Genomic DNA, 24,729 nt, shown 5'->3' on the forward strand with positions numbered 1-24,729 from the left:
AAATTAAAAAAAATAAACAACATAAACTTTTATTGAATAATGAAACTGAAAACCAAAAACACTTTAACAAAAGAGTCATGGAAAAAAATCAGAAATAAAAAAATAATAATTAAATTGGAAAAATTAATATATGACAAATTATAATTTTAAGGACTAAAATGATAACATAAAAAAAAATTTATATAAAGGGTCAAAGACAAAAATAAACAATAAAAAAATATAAAAAATAAAAATAATGACAGACATGTATGTTCTCTTAAAAACAGAAAAAAAGAATGACAGGGAAAAAAAATAAAAAACCTTAGTCATCAACACTGCTAGTGTAAAGAAATATTTTTACTGTTCTAAAGCTTGTGAAGAGATGGAAAAAACCTTGGTCAACGACTTTAAATTTTATCGACTCCGAAGATAGAATAATAATCTTATTATGCAAAAAATTAAAAAAAAACTCAGAGACCCTGAATAATTTGTAATGACTAATGAGTCATCGAAAAATACAAAATTACTCCCACAATGAAGACTCTTGTTTTTGTTACTCATGAACAAAATAATCATTTGTGTCGATTGCTAAAGTAAAATGTGAAATGGACACACTCTGTAAAGTTTATTAATATATTGGCTCACGCTCTATAATATATTAAAAATAATTTTTAAAAAAAATATAAAATAAATATAAAGAATATAGAGCACCGGATCCAAGAGTTTTGGATCTAACTGAGGAGCCGGATTCAATATCCAGATATAGCTACTGAGCCAAACTTGTCAGACCCGAATATTATTAGGTCTAGCTGCAAAGCATTTTTTGATTAAAAAACATAAAAAACAATATTTTTTAATGCTGCAGTGTCGTTTATAGTACAAACACTTTATATTTATAGTGTGAGTGATAGTATAATAAGTTTATATTTATAGTAACTCTACAATGTAAATATAGTGATGCTCTAAAATAATATATATATAAAAATAAATCTGGAGTTCAAATATCAATTTTTTCGATGCACGGCTAATATCGAAGAAAAAAATACACTTAATTCAAACACACTGTATTCATAAAGACTTAGAGTTCATTTGGTATTATAGACAAGCCATAGGGCAGAGCGCATGTGGTTACCATCAATCACGAGCTTGACATAACGTTATCGGAACCGAGACATGCTTTCCAGTAGCAATGAACTATCTTAGCCATACATTCAACCAACTTGTTATTGTCACGTAGCGTGTGTGTGTGTATATATATATATATATATATATAAAAAAAAAACTACCATTGGTTATTGCGATGCCCCAAAATACGTGGATGTGCAGAGTGCAATTTATTGGGCTCTGCCACTCTAGAATATGGGAAAGCAGTGATAGATGGTGAGTTGATCTCGAATAAATTCTGGCCTTCATACGAGGCCCGCAATTCAAAAAGTTGTATGGTGGGTTCTCGATCATCCATAAGCCCAAAACGAAAAGGAAAAGCACATGCTACAAAATTCCTTCAAATTCTTGCCCAAAATTGTACCAAGACACAGATAAACAGGCTAAAAGGATTTGCAGAATCCCTTTGCTTATATGGTAGCATGGATACTATATAGTACCCGAGCATGAAGTGTCCCTTTCCATTTTCTAAACCCGATGTATCAAATCTAATGTCTAAAAAGCTAATGGTTGCTTGCTGCCATGCTTGTCCAGGTGGTAGGTCCACTGTTCATCACCAAGCTGTTCTCAAGCTAGGATCCGCGAGAGCGTTCACAGGGTCATTAAAGAGCGCCCACTTCCAGTTGCCTTCAGGCCTATGATTTAGCCGGTAGATTCTATATATTAAAATGTCTTATTTTTCGTTCCACAACTAGAACAAGTAGATTTAAAATAAAATTAAAAAACAGAGCCCACATGTTTTGCAACAGTTCCCTGGTTTTACTATTTTCCTCCATGCTTTTCCAAGTTACTATTTGGTATGTTGACCTTGTAAGCTTGCTTGATGAGACCCTAACCAGAAACCTGACTTCTAGCCAGTCATTTGTAAGTCCTGAACCTGCCTTGACCTTGAGCGTTAAATGCTACCGAACCTGAAGCCCCCCTCGCCATTGATGACTGATCAGTGAGCTGAGAGTGACACTGGAAATACCAAAACTCCGCTGCAAGGTTTAGGCCCGCACTTACAGAAAGTTCATGGGGGTGGGTTCATTTAATCAAAACTGGCCTCGCCTTACCTTCTCAATAATTTTACCCCGACAATAATGTCATCAAAAAACAGAACACCGGTGTTGTATGTTGTTGGGTCTTGTGGGGATCCCACACTCTGCTTCCTGGGCCCCATCCCATATTTATTAGCCATCTGTACTGTAATATACTCTCCCCTGTCCCCAGAGAAAGCTAAAATAAAGGCTTTCTGAGGCGGGGAGAGGAGAGCGAGAGACATGGTTTAATAATGAGTAGGGAGAGGCTTGAGATTTGACTGAGGTGTTTGATTTCTGTTTTTGTGTTTTAAATTTTTTTAAAAAAATATATTAAATTTTTTTATTTTAAATTAATATTTTTTTTGATATTTTTAAATTATTTTAATATGTTAATATTAAAAATTATTTTTAAAAAATAAAAAAAATATTTTAATAATTTTTAAGTAAAAAATATTTTAAAGAGCTATGTAATAAGACTTCCAAACATGCTCTTGTTCTGTACGAGACAGCACTCTCTCTACTAACACACTTACGCAACCACACGGGTGCTGTTGCCATCAACCTGAACATCCCCTTCTTATGGAAATTTTAATATTACCTTTTTTACTTATTTTCCGGATTAAACTTAGTTCTCGAACTCCACTTTTACGAATAGATCCAGATTTAAGTTTGAACCCATGACTTTCTTTCTTTTTTCTCAATTTTCCATGAAAATATCGAAGTACATTTACACTGAATAAATTTTAATCCTTCCATTTTCAACTTCTCAGCGCACAAGTGTGATTTGAAATCTTAAAAACACCTAAATTCGATCCGAATTAATTCTCAAATCTATCATTAAAATGGGTTGGTGCATTAAAGCAGTTCTTTCGTCCAGCCTTTCCCTCATAATTTAGCTCGGACAACGTCCTCATTTAGGTCATCCGAGGATAGAGAAGTTGATATAATCATATAACACTAACGTTTATCAACAAAAGGAGCTCACTCCAGCTGTATCTCTTGAGTTGAGAAGTGATTTTTCGGCTAAACTCGGCACTGGGCAGTAAAAAATAATACAGAGTGTCGCCATACATTTTGAATTTACCGTATCCCAAATAAGTGGCATTTTATGTAAATAAAACAACGTAACATGGATTCTAATACTATGTCACGACCATTCAGAGACTAACAGATCACACCCACTCCCACCCCTTGGCCAAGCAATGAAACAAAACTCTCTCATTTTTCTCACTTTCTCTAATCTTTTCGGTATATGTCTTTGACTTGGACTAATCGTTCCCACACGCAAATCTTCTGCAATAATAGCAGAAGCCCTTTTCTTAGCATTAAGACTCCACACCTACAACATCTAAACCGACACACACACTTGGTTTCTAAGTTGCAGCACCTCCACCTCGGCGATGACCCTACTACGCCACCGTCACCACTTCTTATCAACACTCACATTCTTCACTTTTCTTTTATTTTTATCTGCCCCAGCTACCACACTCTCCCAACTAGGTAAGTATCACTCCCTAAAATCAAGTTCTAGACTTTCAAAACTTAATGATAACTTGGTAGAATTGGGTACCCTTTTTCTTTGATATACAGGTAGTGGAGCACTTCAGCAGGGAGGGGAGGGGAGGGGAAAGGGGGGTGGGCTAAGGGCTTTTCAGCGAGTTCTGACTCAGAAGCGACTCAGTGGACCAGGTTCTTCACCACCCTCATGTAGATCCAAGTGTGGAAAGTGCTCGCCATGTAAAGCAGTTCACGTGGCAATTCAACCTGGTTTGAGTATGCCATTAGAGTATTATCCAGAGGCTTGGAGATGTAAGTGTGGCAACGAGCTTTTTATGCCTTAAAGATAAAAGCAAGAAAGTACAAAGTAAAATCAAATACAACGGAAGAAATGACTCTCTTTTGTTATGTTACTATCTTAGTAACGTAGCTCCCATTGGCTGGCTATGGAGGTGGGTGCTTTTATGTGTTTATATTATGATTTTGCCCATTGGACAGGGAGCTTTGGGAATGAAAGTTGTTGTGGGGTTGAGATTGCCAAGAGGGATCTTTTACTCTTGCTCTCTCTCTTGTTAATTAATGATCTTTTCTTTGTTTTTATCTTCTTTTAACTTGCATTGATGAAAGCTTATTAATTATCAGACATATTGGAATTAAGTAGAAGAGCTGTAATTAAGATGTTTATTAATTATTAGACATTTTGGAATATTTATGTAGAAAAGCTGTAAGATGAGCTTCTTCATAGGAAGAGTAGTTGCAACGCCTAATTTATTGCTTCCCCCTTGTCCTTTTATTTGTACTGATGAATCGTGATATTTTACCACCATGTCTGAGAAACCTATCCTTAAGCACACTATGAGGGATTTGCATTTAATGTTTCTTAGCTAGCTAACCAATCTTCTGTGTACTTACCGTATATATTTGCATTTCATTGTAGTGTTTCTTCTAGGTAGGAAGTAGACAATAAATATATGATCACAGTGCCATGTGGAGATTGGAGGAAGGGACATGTGTGTGGAAATGAAAACAACAAAATTATAGGATGTAGATAATTACTAGGCTAGCTAGAAGAATCGGAAGCAACGAGGGAACATGTAAGAGAAAATATAGGGCACCCGCTTGTTTATTTTCATTAATTTATCAGCAATCTTACGACCCCTCTTGCTTCTCTCTTCTATGATCTCGTGTTTTTCTGTGCAGAGTAGCACCGTGAAACGACAACAACAACACGGTTCAAAACTTAATGAAAACTTAATAATTGCGAATACCATGTGAGTACTTCTTAAAAAAAATAATTTAAAAAATAAATCAAACCAAATTCCTATATAAACAAGAATAAGTGTTATATTGTTATGCATCTATCTTTTTAGTGAAAAAATATTTATTCATGATAAATAAAATATTTATTTATAATTAAAATCAGTAAAATTTTAAAAAACAAATTGGGTAAATTGAAAACTTCATGCAGAATTTGTATAAGAATAAAACATCTACTTTTATATTGCATAGTCTGTATAAGAACATAGCATTTATCTTTTTTAGCTGTAGAGTTAATTTGTACAAGAATATAGTTTGATTTTAATTGTTTTTTTATTGTATTAGAATAGAGTTTGAATTTAATTTATTTTTTAAAAAGAGTCGCGGATGACAATGACTAGCAATTTACATGTGTTATTTGTTAAACTATATTATTTTTTTAAATGAGTTTTAAAACATTATATTATTTTTCTAAATAAATGTTAAGAAGTGTTTTTTTTCCTGTGCTAATTTTTTTTTTTTAAAAAAAAACATGATCTCTTTTGCTCTGGAGAGATGCAACAACATTAATTTCTCTCCATGAAGTGTCTTTTCTTTCTGTCTTTTCAATTCGTTTTGTACCTGAAAGTTCAATTTATGTGTAAAATCCGGGTATTTTTAATTTAAAATTAGCATAATTTCTTAAAAATTTTGGTTGACTAACACTATTTATGAAAATTTTAATAAAATAATATATTTTTATTTTATCAAGCTTTTAATACGTGATATTTATTAAATTATTATTATTTCTAAGTATAACAAGATAGCTTTCACGCTTAATAATAGTATCATTTAAGTAAATATTGTCATTTTAAAATGCATTAAGACAAAACTCCAACATTCCGCTAAATTAGTTGACTAGTTGGATCTAGTTATGTAATTTGGTTGATTGTCTTATATAAAAATAATATTTTAATGATGTTTTTTAATTATGTTTTTATGAGTCAATGTATATATATTTTTCACCAACTTGTAGGCTTAAAACTAGACTCTAGTTAAAATCTTAAAAATTTATTACTTATATATGTTTTTCAACATTAATGATATAGTCGGATTTACGATAACAAATGATTCTGAATATTTTAATGTGGATTTATCATAACTAAATGAGGATTTTTCTTAAACAGATTATGTAAATGATCAAACAAATATATTTATAGATCAATGAGACATGTTTAAAGCTCAAGAGAAGAAATGGTCATGTCGGACTAATATAACAACTAAAAAAGACCATAACCTTTGATCTGACATTTGAATTGCGCTCAAATATTTATAGGAGTTTTTTAAGGCCTTTTCCATGTAAAAACTACTATGTTGTTATACGGACCGTTAGATATTTCGATAATAAAAATCTCGTTAAGCCTTTCTAATCTTAACAGTTTTAAGATTTTTCTTATTATTTTTAGAACTAATCATATAGTTTCACTAATCATTATGAATCGATCAACTAGTTAAGCTAGATAATTAAAATTTTATCCTATCACATTTTATAAGCATGATATTTTGTAAATATTAATATTTTAAAATGCGATAACATAAATTCTCGTGCATAGAAATAAATTATTTTAGTAAATGTGTTTTTTAAGTCAGATAAGAAGAAAACATATTATTTTAATGAAACTTTTTGCTATGTTAATTGGAGAATTGTTTTTATTTTGTTGGATAATTTCCCGATTTGTGCGCAAAAACAACCCTTTCTGAATCTCCAAATTCTCTCACCTTGGGATGGGGATGGTGACAGAGATCTTTCATTAATTTTTCACCAAGGAATTAAGCTAATCAATTACTTACACTAATTGATGTCAGATGTAGTTCTCTGTGTTTGATAGATGTTGGTATCCATTAAGGAATTAATTGAACTGGTCAGTATATATTATTCCTCTGGCGTGGATGTTCAGTGAAATGAAAGGAATGATGTACTGGGATTTGCTTAAAATGGTGCGAATGGAAGTGACTAGTGAATGATGATTTCTAGGAAATCAGTCAGATTTCATCTGTTTTACTTGACAACTGATGCAGCTTCTAAATTAATAATTAATTTGTTGATATTATCATGTGAGTTACAGGATTGAATTATGGTCATCAGGAGTTAAAGGATTGAATTATAAGTTTTAAAACATTAAGTAGCTTATTATATAAATTTTATTATTCTCTAACATTATTTTTATCAAATAGAATAAAATTAATATTTTTTTTATCAAATAAAATAAGATGATAAGATTTGAATTAATTACTTTTTAGTTAATAAGATGTCAAAAAATAATTTAATTTGTTAAGTGACATTTTATAAATATAAAGATATAAAGCTGTTGACTAACCCTTGCGTTTATTTTACTACACAAATACCAAGTTAATAGTCACAGCTAGGCTTTCAAAACTCAGTTTATTCTTTTTAAATGCTTAGATGCAATGTATATGCTAAGGGAATAGTATTAATAATGTTTATAATGTACTCTCAATATTATGAAATTGTATGCAATGAGAAAACAAAACTTGTCGTGATGAAAATGATGAAGAGGACTGTGTTCTAAATTAACGTGATGTTAAAAATAAAAAATAAATATTATTTTGATATATTATTTAATAAAAAATATTTTAAAAAATAATTGTTATTTTCATACATCATCGGAAAAAAAAAGAAAAAAAACTGGCAATGAACTTCTCAAGCGAAGGAGCCCATCCAAAAATAGAAAGAGAAAAAAAAAACCACTAAACGATTGTCACTATTTCAATTTCTCAACAATATAATCCCAAAGATCCTCGTTTCATGCCTTTTATACTCTTTTGCAGACTTACCTGGAGTGAAGATTTTACACTAGTAGTGAATTTTTTTTGCCACTGAACCTGTACATGTACCATGATGATCCTGCAATGAAGAGCCCTGAGAATTACCTTGCGCGTGGGATGTTCATTGAGCAGAGGACAGTTTGATTCCCAAGTTCACCTGTAGGTCTTCGGAAATATTTCCTGTTTCGAAATATCAACCCATCCAAGCTTCGTTTTCACGTTTGGCTATGGTGTAAATAGTAGATGGAAGACCCCACCACACACCATCTGCTGTTTCTTCTTTGCAGCAAAAGAATACTGCATAGCTAGGTTCTTCCCAGATTGTACGTACTTCGTTTAGATGACATGCATAAAAGTTGTTTTCTTCTCTGATTTTTAAAGTTTTTCACTCCCTGTATGAGGGAATCAAAATCTAAAATTCACGAGGACCGCCAACGTCTCCGCCCGTAATTTTCTTCTGTTCTAGCATCACTGTTTATATTACTTCCGGTGAAAATTCTGGGCACATTCATATAAGCGGCCGGCCAAACAAGTCGACTTCAGGTTTTACAATATTTAACTTGACATAACTGCCAGTATCAATGTCACGTATATATATTTGTTAAGAATAATGTATAAATTCTTGGGATTATACTGAAATTTTAAAATTCAAATAAATAGAACTTTTAAATTTCTGCATCAAATCTACCTCCGGAGAAGTGGAATGTGGTTGGAATTTAAAACTGAGGAGAAGTATCGTGAATTTGAAACCAAGAGAGAGGAACGGGAGCCCTCTTCCGTTTCGTTGCACGTGGCAATATCGTCTGTTAAAGAAGGTAAGAAACGAGGAAAAAGAGGGAAGGTGAAAGGAAGAGGCTCTCCAGCTGTTGCTTTAATTGGCCCTCGCTGCTGCCCTTTAAATCAATCAATCAGATGGATGGTATTGTTTTTTAGAAGTTATCACGGAATACCACTAAAGTTTCTACACGAGGTCTTGTTCCTCTGTCTGATGACTCTTATCACGACACCTGACATTATATAATTAAAAGAAACCACAACGGCACTGTAGAGTTTTTTACTATGCCTCTAAACTCATTGAAATAATTGATTCGAATAGTAAAACGAGAATTTTACCTTTGTAAATATAACATAATTGTACTTTAATGGTTTTTTGTTTTTTACTTCTTTCTTCTCTCCTTCTTTCTAGAGTAGTATTTTGATTTTTTTTTCTTAACTTTTTTTTAATTTTGTTTATTTTAAACAATAAATGTCATTAAAATTTTTTTTCAATTTAATCCTCTTTTCACATTTTCACCTTTCAGATTTAATCCCAAATCTTTTTTTTTATTTTTTTGTTTTTAATCATTCTCTTAGTTAAATTATCTTTTCAATCACATTCCTTGATATTTTATATCATTCTCTTAATTGAACTGTTTTTTCAATTACACCCTTAATATTTTATTTCATTTTATTTTATATCATATTTAATCTTTATTTTTGTAATTGCTATTTTTTTTTTAGAATTTTCTTTTTCTATTTTATCCCTTATAATTTTACTTATTGAGATTTTTTTAATCTTGATTTGAAATATTAGTCTAGGTTGGCTTAAGTTTTTTTTAGATCCTTCTTTTTTATTACATTTTTTTATATGATTATCTCGATTTTATTTGCCAGGTCACGAGTTTCACGAAGTAACCAAGCTTGGTTAGGGCCAATTTTTTTTCCAATTTATCCGTTATTACCTGTTTTTAAAATTATATTATTAAATTAACTAAATTATTAAATCTAATAAACTCAATAACCTGACTCACGGATATCTCTTGCTTTTTTAGAAATGTTGTTCTCTTTCACATTTTTTCTTGTGTTGAAAAATGTTTTGGTATGACCCGCGGCATGTTGTGGGCCACCTTACTACTCTGAAATGTATATGTATATTAAAAAATAATTGGTTTGTTATTGTGATAGTTTCTCTTGACTTGCTATGGAGTTTTTCTTGAAGTATTGTTCATTGTAACAAACACGAAGGAGCTTAATTGTAAACATTTTTGTTGATTGCGACACAACTAAAAGTGCAACCAATTTTAAAAACATGCTATTTTTTAAAGTGGTTCTTTAACTATATACTATTTTGTTATTTTTTCTACTATGATATTAAAAAAGAAAAAGAAAAAGAAAACTCCTGTTTCCATATAAAAAGTAGGTTCACTTGGCGTATGGGTGAGGTAGCTAAAGAATAGGACGGGAGAGGGTTGGCCTAGTGGCTCCAGAACGTGTTCAAATCCCCCAAGGATGTCTGGCCAGTACAGCATGCCCATTTCCTTCAGCACCTTCACTTAACTTCGGGTTCTCTGCGAGAGATCAAAGCAAGATAAAGAGAGATGATTTTGAAGTGATATTTGATTTGACATATTTGCTGGGGTTGCCGGTAGACTTAGGTGGTGGTGTAGCAGCAAGACTAGACTCCATAATTGCTCGATATTTTAAAAGAAAAAACTTTAATTGATGATTTTTGTATTTTAGCTGTACCGGCACTTCTACATTCTATCCTATCAAATAATATAAATTATGTTTTAGTATTTTATATAATAGTTTAAACTAGTTAAAGATAACCAAGAGGGTTGTCTAATATCATGATTTTAAATTTTATTATCTTTATTTATTTAATAAAAATAAATATAAGATAATATAAATCTGTTTAAATTTTAAATTCAAATAATTTTTATTTAAAAATATATATTAAAAAATAATATAAATTATATCTTGAAATCTTATCTAATAATTTAAAATTTTAAATTAAATTAATACATTAATTAAACATGCTTTTTAAATTTAACAGAGAAATACAAAATTGTTCGTTATCTAGTTTTCTTGATTAGATGCTGAGAATATATTTAACACGAAGTGTTATATCTTTTATGTGATATATATAATAAAAACCTAATAATATGAATACATCTCACAATAAAAAAAAAAATGATAACTGTGTAATATATTAATTGTTTTTTGTGATTATAATTTTAAAAAATAAATTAAATAAAAATCTATAAATTTTGGCGTTTTTTAACTAAAACTTAAAGAGAGAGTCTTCAGCTGTGCTGATATTAAAAAAAAAAAAATAGTGTGTTGATTAACTAATATTATTAGAGGAAAACACAAACCAGACCACAGAAACAAATAAAACCAGAGGCTGATACAAGCTTGTTCACACCAATCTTCTGCAAACAAGATCTTTTAGTCCATTTATTATGTTTCATAGTTAGAAAGCTGTAAGTTAATATAAAATTTTATTTTGAAAATTGTGTGTGAATGGTGATAAAATACAATTTCTATATAGGTTAATTATTAATCTGAGTGAAACAGGTCACCCAACTACTCCCATGAGTATAGTTTTCTTATCGACGAATTACTTCTAGCTTGGATCCACTGGAACGTCCGTTCAGTCAATTGTACGATGTTGTGGCGAAGGTAACAAGATTTGAAAACATTTTTCCTGTCGAAGCTATGTGCTAACTAACCAAGAAAGTGGAGGATAAAAAACCATTAAATGATGGTCAGAATATAAAACTAAAATGTTTGTTTTTTTTATGTAATTTTAGGTTTGAATTCTGTAGTTGTTTATATGATAGATGTTGGAGGTTTACATGGTTATTAATTTTAGAGCTCGTAGGATTAGTCGAGGTACACGCAAGCTAACCCGGATACCCATATTAATCTAAAAAAGAAAAAGAAGAAAATGGAGGATAAGATGAAGATGGAATTGTAGATTTTATAAATCTAATTTTCAAATATTCAGTTAATATGAGGCGTTGAAAATGAGATTGAAATCGTGTTTTTAAAAATTTTAATTTTTTATTTAAAATTACTTTTATTATGATTTCGAATTAATTAATGTAGTTATGTTAAAAATGATTTTTAAAAGATAATAAATATTATTTTAATATATTTTTAAATAAAAAATATAATAAAATATTATTTTTTTATAGTAAAAGCACCCGGTGCGATTGGTACTAGCTTGGACTCCCTGAAATTAATTTGTTGCTGACCTAAATAGCACAAAATTGAAGGCCGACACATGCTAAATTAAAGCCCATAAAAACTCATAGTAAATTCCAAATTCCATATAATAGCAAAAAAATGTCAACATCATTATTATCCTTACAGAACCGCTTGTCAACATTCATAAATTCAGAGAAAAAATTCAACAGTTTGAAGCTCCCAGGTATGCTTTCATAAATGTGACAGCAGCCCTCCTATGAATCTCCTCGTTGGGTCCCTGGACTTTCTCGTAGCTTCTCCTCCAAGTCCTTTCGTATCATCATCAAGCATATCAAGATGCCCATGATCCTTAACAACAAGGTAACTAGCCGCCCGGTCCTTTACTTTCTTCATAGAAATCCTCATGGTTAGCACCCTTAGGCGCACCAGGAGGGAAACAAAGGGTTCCTCTTCAGCTCACCCAAGCCAGAACCAATGACCATAACTGCCATATCAAAAGATCAAACGAACGAGGAACATATGCGAGTACTGGTGGTGGGGTTTGATTCCCTTTATCCTTTCCATTAACTGGGTCTGCTTTGTCAAGTGCTAACGCAAAAGCTGCCTTGCCACCTCGCCTATGGCCTACAGGGCCTAGCCTGCTTAAAATCTGGTTTGACATTGTCAATTTGTGGTTGCAGCCACAAGATATAATTGTCAAGTATAGAGAAGAAAGATGCAATGAGCAACCAAGTAGTAATAGTTAAAATTAAGTTGTTTTTCTCTTCCTTTTGCCGCTCTTGTTGCTTCTGGGCATGAACAGAAATTACCATACCTTGATATATATATTCTTGATGATGTTTGTTTTTATGTTTTAAAAACGTTTTTTAAAAAATATAATTTTTATTTTATTTTATTTATTTTAAATTAATATTTTTTAATATTTTTATATTAATTTAATATATTGATATCAAAAATAATTTTTAAAACATAAAAAGAAATTATTTTAATATATTTTTAAATTAAAAATATTATAAAAAATAAACCCCAAACACTAACTATCGATCTAAACAATGGTTTTCATTTTATAAGAGATTGTTGGGCAAAATATACAACATTTTGACGAACCCAACCCATCCAAGAGAAAGAAAGCAAAACATAAATCACCAGGTACGGGGATCTAAAACAGAAAATCCACCATCCTTATGATACAAAATTTTAACGAAATTCAAATATATCATTCAATTATTGGGGCACCATCAATTTTGCCTCCAAATAATATTTTTTTTCTCGGATCATTGGGTTAAAATTTCTTACCATAAACATTCCCCGCGAAACAAAGTAGTTTCTTACAATAAGTAAATATAATTTGGATGGAATTCATAATAAAATATGGATAAAAATACTTAATTGAAAATTTCTAAAAATCAAGGCAAAAAAAATACAAAAAAAAATTATATATAGTCAAAACTAAGAATTTCTGTTTTATTAAAGGACTAATTTAATCTAAAAAGAATTAAATTGATCAATAAAATTTTAATACATATTAAAAAATCATCTCAATATAAAAATTTAAATTATTAAAAAAAATCCCAAAAATAGTTTTATACTAACACAGACTAAAATCAATTTTCAGAATACTGAAAAGAAAAACTAAAAACTTTTTGAAGAGTGGCTTTGGAGGTGTAACTGGAAGTAGAGGTGAAGTATTTGCGGCACTGCATGTAGCTCTTGATTCTACCTTTCGATCCACTGCTGCGCACTTCCCAGCCTCGAACACATTGGCAGTAACAGTTGCAAGAGCAGAAGAGGAAGACATGGCTGCTGTTTTAGGCCACCTTTCTCTCTGAACTTTTGCATGTCGTCTCGGGTGTCGAGGGAGAAGCTGTTTGTGTGGGCCTTCTTATGGCCTTCGTTCGAGGAGAACTGAGAAAAGAGTCCTGTCTGTCACCTGCTATTGGACACTCCACTTGGGGGTTGAGTCTTTTTCCTAGTGGGCTTAAGGCCCACCTAGTTATTCTGTGTTGGGCCGAGGATGTCATGGGCCATTTTGGACAAAGTGACTCAGGCGAACTCACCTCCCACCTTGCTGTGAGGATAATCACCACCATGACGGGCAAAGCTAGATAAAACTTGACCTACCGCAAGGGAAAAAAAGCCCTTGATTCAAATCTTATTATTCGATAAAATCATGATTCTTTATTCTCTCTCTTTTTTTTTAGGAGAAAAATTTATCAATTATATTTTATAAAATAAAATTATCTTTTACATATATATAAAAATTAATAAAAAAATATTTCTCAAATATTTTAAAAGATCTCATTTTGTTCAACTAATGCCTCTATTCACCTTAAGTTAATTTTGGTATCAACAAAGATTTTTTTCTTAATTCCTTATTTGGACTTTAATTATATAATAAGGGTCCTTGCCCCTTACACAAATGAAATTTAATTAGATGTAATTAATACATAACTCGAGCCTCTGATTTTCTAAGATAATAAAAAAAATAGCCTCTTATTTTTTTTTAAAAAAAAAACCTCTCCAAAGCACGAAAATATATAGAAGAAAAGCTTAATAAAAATAATTTTGAACTTCTCTCCCCTTTAAAAATAAGCAGACTTAACCTAATAATTGTGTATCAAATACTTTACTTTACTTTTAGCAAAATTAATAAAATGATAATAATAACAATAATTAACACCAAAAATAAATATTTTCCTCCGCGTGCAAATTCAACTGAAAAACCGCCTCTCCCCTCTCATCCTATCCGTCAAAATCGCAACGCGTGAAGCGACCGAGAGAATGAATTTTAACTAACAAGCAAACAACTCCCCTCTATAAAATCCAAAGTACACAGATAAATATATGAAAAAACCCTAATAAACCAAATCCCTGTTCCTTCACCACCTTGTGCATTACTTGGAAACCAACCCTAAACAATAACGCAAAATGGAATCTAACAATAAGAAAGGATTTGACATGGAGGCTGGTATAAGTAATCAACTGTATCCAATGATGCAAGAGCCACCGCAGTTACGCTGGGCCTTTATCAGGAAAGTTTACATAATACTTGCCATGCAATTGCTTCTCACGGTTGGTGTTGCCGCCACCGTCGTCTTTGTCCCTCCAATCCCTCGCTTCATTCTCCATACCACACCTGGCCTTGCCATCTACATCGTCTCCCTCATCCTTACCCTCATACGTATGTCCTTTTTCCTTCTCGTTCTTCTTTCTATATTTTGTCTTTATGGGTTTTATTTATTTGGGTTTTTTTTTGTAGAATTATTTCTGTGATTGTTTACTAATGAAAGTGTGGGGTATTTTTTGGTGAATGGTTTTTGTTGCTATTAATGCAGTGCTTTGGCCATTGCATGTTTATTCCAAGCGTCACCCATGGAACTATTTTTTTATGGCGCTGTTCACTATTTGCATTGCGTTTGCCGTTGGTCTTTCTTGTGCTCTCACAAAAGGTATAATTGCAGTACCCCCATTATATTATAGAGTTATTTTTTGGGTAATTGCGTTGGTTTTAATTTGTTTGTGTGACTGAAAATTGAGCAAGTAAAATGCAAAATAAAGTTTTATTTTGCAACCGAACAGAAGTTTATGACTGCACCAGCTTCATTGTAACGTTTTATCTAGAGAAAATGATAGCTAGCTCATAGAAGAAATCAATCGAAGGACACGTGAAATACAGAAATTAGTGATCTGATTTCACTGTTTAGGAAAGGCATATTGTAAATTAGGACATCATAAATTAATTGGTGATTTATTTAATTACCTCTGCGTGTCTCGTCGATACAGGTAGGCACATTGGAAGTTAGGAGGTTTTTTCGAGTTTTTCACATTGTTGTTATTGATTTTCTTTGATCCTTTTCCATTTCCATTTTGATCCCCAACATAGGGGTCTGTGATTTTGTTTCTGTGCTCGTTGGAGTTATTATCTTAATTAGATCCTTATGCTTTGATTTTGGTCCTATATTTTATTTAATTTTATCAAGCTATTGGACGTTCAGGGTGTGTCTGCTCCTGCTGTTTGTGGCAAGAATCAGAGAATCATAAATGTAGAATCAGGATGCTGCATGTATTACAATTGCCACAGTCGAATGTGTTAGCCATGCTATATTCAGAATATTTGTGTGCTTGCTTATTAATTAAATTGTTTTTCATGATTTCCCCTATTTATCAATGGAAGATTAAATGGATGTTTAAGGGCATTGTATTTGTGTATGTTGGATTTTTAGAAAGTTTGTTAATTCACTGTAATATTGAAGCAATGCATGGTTGAAAGGAGTTTGACATATCTAGGGAGCATGAGTGCATATATAAGTAGTAGCAACCTCTATCCGGCCAGGACTGACTGATTTTTTAGGTCAAGATGATTTTGCCAGGCAACAGATTATCTTTGAAAATAGTTGCTTTGTTGTGTTAATTCCCCCCCCCCCCCCTCCCCACCCAACCCCCCCCCTATATTCTTGCGGCAATGTCCCCTTATATTCTTGCGGCAATGTGAGATATATATATCAAATACCTAGCTAGCTATTTGCCAAAATATAAGAGACGATGACGAAGAGCAGTCTAAATGGGTACAGGTTGGACACCAATGTCTCCCGACATAACCAATGGTAATGCTTAAAAACTTTGATATCTGTTATCTGAGTGCTGACTGGCCTCTCTGTCTGTCACATTGAAAGCATTAGATCATTCAGGATCGCTAATTTCTCATGGCCTTAAATTTTGACTCCAAAACGGTCAGCTATAGAGTTGCTCCTCCGGAAAAAATTCTGAAAATTGCGAACAATTGCTGACCCGTGCTTTTTATATTTGATGGTCCATGCCAAGTGTCTGGTCAAGGTGCTTAATAACAATTATATTAAGTTAAAAAAGCAAATAATTAATGGTTTTTCATGAGTTTGTTATTAACAGGTACGATTGTTTTGGAGGCAGCAATTCTGGCAAGTGTTGTGGTTGTTGGTCTAACTCTCTATACCTTCTGGGCTGCGAAAAGAGGCCAAGATTTCAGCTTCCTCGGACCCTTTTTATTTAGTGCTGTCTTAGTCCTTATTGTTTTTGGGTTGATTCAGGTATGCATTCAGGGCTTTTGCATTTATAACCTTGATCTCCTCTGTCTCTTTTGTTTTTCTCTTTTGTTTGCCTTTAAACGAATACATTGCAATGCAGTTCCTTTTCCCTCTTGGAAAGTGGTCCCTGATGATATATGGTTGCTTGGGAGCGATCGTATTCTCTGGTTTCATCGTTTATGACACTGGCAACTTGATCAAGCGTTTCAGCTATGACGAGTACATCTCAGCAGCAATCAACCTCTATCTGGATATTATCAATCTATTCCTCGCTCTCCTCAACATCTTCAATGCAGTTGACAATTAGACGACTCCTATACCTTTTACTGATAATATCTTTAGTTCCTCAATTGGATAGCTGGTACATAAAGTATGAAATACAAATCTTGCTGTTATAGCCTACATATGACTTCAGTCTTCTAACACTAACGAGTAGCATTCCTCTATGCGTTTCTTGAACCCCCTTCACGTATAGCCTGTCTGCAGTTTTCTGATAGTATTGTAGAATTGATCAGACTTGTTTGGTATCAACCGCGATTTGTTCTCTATTCTCCTTTTTCTCTATGCTTCGCTTTATGTGCGTGCTTGGCTTTTTGGGTTAGATTATTGTGGATATTGAAGTCAGAAGGCAGGCAAGTCAAAGAAGAGCCAGGTTTAGTTGAAGAAAGGGCGATCTTCTTCCTCTTCTTCTTCTTTTTCTATGTTACAACTGGGTGGTTGAGAAATTGACAAGGAAATTGCTAGGTTAAAAGTAACTGCTACCTGACATGTAATTAGTAAAGTAATTAACCCACAGATGATAAACATTTCTTATTTCTTTATATTAATCTCAATTTAAGCGAACCCCGGAGAGAGAACTAACATTTCCGAGTATATTGAATAGTTGTTCATGCAAAATAAGGATCGAAGCATCGCACGCAATTTCATTCCGTATATGCCTCGAACAAAACATGGAATTTGTCAGAAAACATGACCTTTATTGTCAAGACTCCCGCTTTCTGTGTGCAAGCATTCGTTCTGTATTCCATCATGAATAGTTTATAATCTACTGTGTAGATGTAAACTGTAAGAACATTAATATTGACCAACGGGACGAGAATGGGAAATATATGGAATCAGATTTCTTATAAATTGTATTCTCAAGGATATCAAAGTATCCAAATATATAATTGAACAACTTCATGTTGGGGAATCTGGCTCCTCCATGCCCGGACCGGTGATATACTGATAATTGCTAAAAGGAGGCTAAGCACACTGACACAATATTTTACGTGGTTCGGCAAATCGCCTACATCAACGAGAGATATCTATTTCATTAGAGATAGAGATACATTGAGAAAAAAAATTACTTCTACTCTACTCAACTCACAGCTCTCTTTACAGCACTTGCAGTTGCTGCCATTGCAGCTCTCTCTTTTTTTCTATTCTCTTGCACACATTTACCACACTCTCCCTCAATCTTTGCTCTCTGTCGGTGCCTTTTTATAGGCAACAATGATGCCACTAGCTTTTACTCTTTTACTCTTCTTCAATAATGGTAGCGGCCACCTTTGACATTTAAAATAGATGTATATAATTGATGCAACTGCAGCTGCTGTAATTGTCAAAGGACAGCGCCGTCCATTAATAGTTATTACATATTAATTACAACAAACTCAACACTTCATGATTCAAAAGATGAGGAAACTTATTCGGTAAGATAAAAGTTTCTAAGGTTGTTAGTACATAAATATATGAAATACATATGCTAAAAAATCCCTTCTTCCCTTCTAATAAAAACATTTTCATTATCCCCTCACGAATCAGAATTTATTTGTCCATCATTCGGATTTCAAATTACGGCCATGTGCCTACAAAACGTGAAACAAGAAACAACAGCAATTAAAAAAGCTTAACCAGTAATCTTCTTCGTGTCAAATAAAAAGGACAGCAACTATTGTTAGGTTTTTATCAGGAAAAAAACATAATCACTCTTCATATATTGCTATGGGCTGAATTTAACCTGTAATATAATGGCTGTTAGGGCACACGTCGGCTAAGAGTATGTTTCTCACAGTTTCTGTTTATATTTTTAGTTCAAAAGAATATTGAATTAATATTTTTTTATATTTTATAATGATTTTAATGTGATGTTTTAACTTGTTAAAAAAAATTAAAAATAAATATATTAATATATTTCACCTATATACATGTACAATCTTATCAGCAGATTTTTTTTAATGTCTAGATATAAAGATAGAACGATAATACTCATTCATCAGGATGAGCAAGGGGGAGAATTGCCTTCCATTTGCAGTCCGAAGAACAAATTGCACTTGGGATATGTACATATTGCAAACAGGCATTAGACATTAATTTTCCATGCGAGACAGGCAATTGGCCAAGGCGGTTCCAGAGCAGGACCACCACCCCTTACCGAAGCCGGCTTCTGCCAGTCAAGACCTAATCCAACTTCACATTAAGTAATTGTTAAGATTTTTGATTCACTTGTTCCGAACAAGATCGTTGGATAAAGTGGAGGCTGCCCTAATCAAGACAATCATTGCCTCCACCACTACATTAATTAAACAAACCAGGGTGACAAGAACAAAAGGCCGACGTGACATAGAAGCACATTGAATCAAGCCGAATATTTATCTTCCATTATCATTCCATAATCAGAATTAGATTCCTTCTGGCTTTACCACCACCGGGGTCCGAGATCCTCCTTTCATTTCCCTCGACAGTGAAACACCAGGGACTTGGATCACATGGTTTTGCGTACTTTTTATTTGCGGCTCTTGCCTTTTACTATTCAGATACGAAAATCAAGAACCCAAACTATATTCCCCGTAGACCGAAGAGAGACCCACAAGGACAGGCCATCTTCAATTCCTCGTTCTTTACAATTTAGGTACACCAAAAATATAGCCCAACCAAATCTTAAAAAGCTTTAAAATGTTCACATGGCCCATCTACATATATATATATATATATAATAATCTGTATATCCCCAGTTTTCCATTTCATTTGCAAAACTAACCCCACCCCCCACCCCCAGTAGATGGTCACACTCGCATTCTATGTCTGTTGCCCTTTTCTGCTGCAATGGTGAGAAGTCTTGCGACGCCTTGAGTCCAGAGATCATATTCCTTCTGGTTCGAGCACTCAAATTCGATAACTCCCCGTTGCAAAGTCTTCAAACCGAAATACCGCCTCTGCTCACCTCTCTCTAGCAAGTGGCGGCCTGGCCAGGAGGGCATATTTTTTATCACCTCAATCACCACATCTGTAAAATGAAAATTCAAAAGGTGTTGGTGCCACTTTAACTTTTTCTCAAATCCCCAGAATGGAAGAAGCCCTACCTCCTATTCTGTTTTTCACATTATTAGAGATAAGACAAATGCAATTATACTCACTCTTTTTCTTTTTTGTAATGGTCCCAGCGACATGTTTGCTCTTCATCTTCAACATAACCTGCACAAAAAGAAGTTTCAAAAGTTAAAGGTCGCAGGACCAGAATAAAGAAAGTGGTTCCATTTATTTCATCATTTGATCATATCTTTAACTTTGGCACTGACCCCTTTTTACCTCATTGATTAGATCCACACTCATCATGCCCGAATAATTCAACGATTTAACATTCCAAAACAGTAAAAGCAGGAATTTTGGTTTGAATGGAAGCTATAATTACCTGATTCATTTTGTTGACATAAACAGAAACTATCTTCCAGTGAAGGTCACCTGCATTGATCACAGCAACCTAATCAAGATTCTCCTCCCCCATCAAGTATCAAATTTTGTTCCAAAATTGCAGTCACATAATTTTAGAGTTTCTCCCAACTCTACCACAATCCGAGCGACAAGAAGATTAAAGAGCCAATATTACAAAGAAATCAAATTCTAAATTAACACTGAGAGAAAAATATTAGCCAATAAACAACCTTGAAAAGGAGTTGCTTGTTACCATCAACATAAACCTCATAAATCATAATACAAAATGTCTTCATAAAATACCAGCTAATTGACATAATCATTGTTTAGACATGTTCCAACTTCCATTCAATCTTTGGGATAAAAAAGAAAACAGAGCTAGATAACTAAATATGCAAAAAAAATTGTGAGCTTAATTAATTTGAAACATGGAAATAATCACCTTTGCGAGTGCGCTTGAGGAGCTCACAACCTCTGGCAAGCAATTCCCTGCTGCAGATGCCCAGGAAATTCTCTTCAGGCACAAGTTCACCACTGAAACTACCATTAGAACTACCATTACTGCCATTTCCAACACCCACCCCTACTCCTTTATCCACTGGAATGACCGCTGCAATATTCCAGACTTCCTTCAATGCCCTCGCTTTCAACGTTGCTGCACCACGTAATGCTGCACCACTCGCACCAAAAGTCTCGAGTTATTTCATTTAAATTGTATTCCACAAATGAAAATAGATCACGTATAATCTACATTTATCCGTTATGATAAACATAATTTATTACTATTAAATAAAGGACAACAAACATACCAGTTGCAGCAGCAGCAGTTAATGTCATGATATCACCTGCAGAACGCACATTCACAGCAGAATTCACAACAGATGCAAGGTGCTCACGCTCTGCCCCCATGGCCTCTGCTGCCTCCACACATTGCGCGGCCACCAATGTAGCAGCGGATGCCACCGCCATGTCAGTCTTTGCCATTTGCTCATCTTTCCCAGCCCCCGAAGTGGCAGCTGTTGCAGCAGCACTTGCAGCGACAGCAGCAGCGACCCCTGCCACAGATATTGCAGCATGAAGCTGCGCGTTGTGGGTCCGCACCTCCTCCTTTTTCTTCTCTCTCCTGTCCTTCAACCACCTACCAACAGTCTTACCACCACCACCGGCAGCGGTTACTGTGAGGGCATTACCACCAGGAGTGACCGCAGGTGGACGGAACTGTATATTAGGCGGATTGTTGGGTCGGCAAAACTGAGGAGAAGAAAGCACATGGATCTATAACTCATTAATTTCATTAAAAAACATCGGTTTCCTTTCTCACGAAATATTTTCTCCTAAAAATTGGGTTCGAGATTTTAGTATTTTCTGAATCATTAAACCAGCAAGTAAAATTGATTATCTAATAATTAATCATCATAGAGACACATCAGAGATTATCTAAAATTATGGCGATGGGTTGTTACGATGTTCTAAAAAAAGTGGGTCCAGACGCCATAAATGTGTTGCTGTGGTTATGCATTGTAACTAATATAATTCACTCTCTACGGGACCAGCTTGTACCCGCGTCTTCTAAAAACTACAAACGAAGAAGGTGATTAGATCTAAACAGACAAGGGCACGTATATCGTCATTATGCAATTCACGCACGTCGCAAACAATAGCAGTTCCTATAATTTTGCTAAAAAGACAGAACAGCAATCACCATCTTACTCAAAATTTTGTTAACCCTGTTGATTTTACAGAAAAATACAAGGAGAAAGAAGAAAAGCCACAGTAGTTTTCTTTGGAACAAAGCAAAGTATACTACAGGAGACATGAAAACAATAGTATTATTGATTTTCATTCTCAAAAAAAAATTATTCCTTTTCTTATTTTAAAAAGAGAAACACCACAATAGATAATAGATACTCTCTCTCTCCATCTCTGGTGCGAAAAAGTATCATTGGTTACAGAGAAAGCCTGAGATATGTTTCGTGGGGGGCCTAGAGTCAGTGGATCAGAAATCGTGTTTTGCACCAAAAAAGATCATAAACAAACACAAACACAGAATCCACGAGACAAACTTTATTCAAACTCGCCTAAAATTACCCTAAAAATAGCAACAAATTTCATAACATTAATCAGCTTCGGCCAACTTTAAGGAATTACCTTGACATCGTCCATCTCAGATGGAGAGACAGGAGGACTGTCCGTTAAGGACCCATTGAGAGGTCCACTGCTGTGAGAGAGTCGGCCTGAAGTGCGTGGAGATACCTCCTGCTGCATGAATAGACCCCACAAATCAAGAAATGAAGTAAAAATATGGGCAGTTATAACTTTATTGAGAGAATTAAAAGTAATAACAGTAGGGAATAGACTAGTGACTATGAAGGAGACAGAGTCTTTGTTTGTGTTTCGAGAGATTATAGAGTGGGAAAAGAAACGATGGTGGATCAACTGTTAATGTGGTTGATATGGATTTTGAATGAGAGATAAAACCAAAAAGATAAAAGAAGAGTGAAAATGGAGCGTGTAGGGATCAAAACAAGGTCAGACTTAGATTTCTCTTATAAAAGATACATAAGCAGGGCAATACAGATAAATTTTACAAATTGGTTCGATCAGAAAACAGAGAGAGGCAAACAAACACCGAAGAAGAAACAAGTTTTTTTTTGTGTGGCAAAAGAGAACTAAACCAAAGCGTCAAAAAGGACAAAGACAGTGAATTGCTTCGTATATTATTAAAGAGAGAAGAACAAAACAAAGACTCAAAGAAAGCCAAAAAGAAAAAGGAAGAAATCTCACTAACTGTCTTTATTCTTTCCATCTCTCTCTCTAAAATATATAAAATTAAACTCACCGACTGTGACATGATTCTCTCCAAGACCATCTGGGATGTCTCGGAGGAAGCAAAAGAAAAAGGGTTTCCAGAAACGGTAGCACAACCCTCTTCTAACTCTCCAATAATATCCTCCTGTATCATACCACCAGCACCGCATGGGATGGTCTTGCTAGAGAAGACCATTTGTGGGGCCAAGACTTTTGATACCTCTAAAGCTGACACACTCCATGAACGTGAAAGAAATTCCATGGGCTCACGTGGTGTTTCCGGTGGCCGGAAAACCGGGTCGGGTCGCCATAGCTCTGTTACGGGTTTGTCCATTGGAGAGAGAAGAGGGTGGACGTGTGTTCAGTGTCGAGGTGTTGGTGGTGTGTTTAGTGGGGTTCTTACTGAGAAATATGGTTGGGTGTGGGTGTTTTATAGAGAATGGTGGAGCGAGATGTCAGGTTCTTATGATTGTCTTTTTTATTCTTAAAGTATTGGATCGGAGATAATGATAAAAAAATTAATTAAATTAAAAATAATACTTAAAAAAAAAGGAGAAAAGAGAAATTCCGATTAGAGTTTTCTTTTTTATTTTTTTACAAAAAAAAACCACTTATTGTAAATTTTTTAGTTGCTAAGGTAAAATTTGAATTTTAAATAATGATATAAATCCAAGAGCATGTGTTATTTATTATGCTGTGAAGGGAAAAAAGTGATTCGCCAACTTTACCTTGCATGGATAAATTGTTTGTTTTTGTATTTTAAAAAAAATTAAAAAAAAATTATTTTTTTTATTTTAAATTAATTTATATATATATAAATTATTTTAATATATTTATCACAGATAATTTTAAAAAAATAAAACAATAATTATTGTCTCTCTTGGTATTTAAGTTAGTGTAAAGTATCAATGAAGAAACTCTTACAGGAACTAGATAAATTCTAGGATTTTCTAAATATGTGAGATAACTTCTATGGTAGCTAGAGTTCAAGAAGTTTACATGGAGAGGGTTGTCAAAAACCTTTTTTTTTTCATGAGATATGAAAAGTATAATGTAAACGAAAAAATAAATTGTAAAATTATTAGTATTTTTTTTTATGCAAGGTTCATTTAAACAATAAACAATTTCATGTATTTATTTTTTAATATAAAATTATATTTTTTTCATTGGCTAACACAAGTTCCACTTCTTTCTTTATATACATGATCCTTTGTAGTGTTTTAAATTATCTAATGTCTTTTGTCTTTATAAATAATACATCTGAGAAAACTTGATAAATTATAATCTGAATAAAATAAATAAAATATCGAATAGATTAAGTAAAAAAAATTCAAGTATTGTTAATGGATATAGTAAAATAAAAGATAAGGTGATGTGATGTAAATTAAGTAAAAAAACGTATTGAGTGACAGAAATATAAATAAGAAGTAATGGGGCGAATATGAAAT

At 33.4% G+C, this 24,729-nt stretch overlaps 2 protein-coding genes and 2 pseudogenes across 3 annotated transcripts; 2 read left to right on the forward strand and 2 right to left on the reverse strand.

Annotated features, from left to right (window-relative positions):
• The first annotated feature begins 3,346 nt into the window (after positions 1-3,346).
• Positions 3,347-4,242, forward strand: LOC133704180 (EPIDERMAL PATTERNING FACTOR-like protein 5). Its single transcript, XM_062128948.1, has 2 exons — positions 3,347-3,665; positions 3,756-4,242. Exons 1-2 carry the CDS (start codon positions 3,566-3,568, stop codon positions 4,004-4,006), a joined length of 351 nt encoding a protein of 116 aa, XP_061984932.1. The 5' UTR covers positions 3,347-3,565; the 3' UTR covers positions 4,007-4,242.
• Positions 4,243-11,922: 7,680 nt separating this feature from the next.
• LOC133705232 (chlorophyllase-2-like) lies at positions 11,923-13,518 on the reverse strand (annotated as a pseudogene).
• Positions 13,519-14,646: 1,128 nt separating this feature from the next.
• LOC133705233 (protein LIFEGUARD 4-like) lies at positions 14,647-17,087 on the forward strand (annotated as a pseudogene).
• Positions 17,088-19,579: 2,492 nt separating this feature from the next.
• On the reverse strand, positions 19,580-23,739 carry LOC133704340 (VAN3-binding protein-like). Of its 2 annotated transcripts, none has more exons than XM_062129141.1 (7): positions 23,313-23,739; positions 22,622-22,729; positions 21,283-21,724; positions 20,916-21,143; positions 20,454-20,503; positions 20,179-20,236; positions 19,580-20,048 (listed from the first exon to the last, which is right to left on the reverse strand). In XM_062129141.1, exons 1-7 carry the CDS (start codon positions 23,613-23,615, stop codon positions 19,828-19,830), a joined length of 1,410 nt encoding a protein of 469 aa, XP_061985125.1. In that variant the 5' UTR covers positions 23,616-23,739; the 3' UTR covers positions 19,580-19,827. The 2 variants fall into 2 exon arrangements, with proteins under 2 accessions (XP_061985125.1, XP_061985124.1); XM_062129140.1 differs by having other exon boundaries at positions 22,622-22,732.
• Positions 23,740-24,729: the final 990 nt, after the last annotated feature.

This window comes from Populus nigra, chromosome 10 (assembly GCF_951802175.1).
Source record: "Populus nigra chromosome 10, ddPopNigr1.1, whole genome shotgun sequence".
Lineage (NCBI taxonomy): Eukaryota > Viridiplantae > Streptophyta > Magnoliopsida > Malpighiales > Salicaceae > Populus > Populus nigra.

Bases quoted from the DNA above. Each gene is read 5' to 3' on its own strand.
- LOC133704180 (XM_062128948.1), top strand. From the start codon at position 3,566: ATGACCCTACTACGCCACCGTCACCACTTCTTATCAACACTCACATTC. The intron at 3,666-3,755 runs GTAAGTATCACT...TTTGATATACAG, and splicing joins TACCACACTCTCCCAACTAG to GTAGTGGAGCACTTCAGCAG.
- LOC133704340 (XM_062129140.1), bottom strand. From the start codon at position 23,615: ATGGACAAACCCGTAACAGAGCTATGGCGACCCGACCCGGTTTTCCGG. The intron at 20,504-20,915 runs GTGATTATTTCC...TGATCAATGCAG, and splicing joins CCTCAAGCGCACTCGCAAAG to GTGACCTTCACTGGAAGATA. The intron at 20,237-20,453 runs GTAATTATAGCT...CTTTTTGTGCAG, and splicing joins ATGTCAACAAAATGAATCAG to GTTATGTTGAAGATGAAGAG.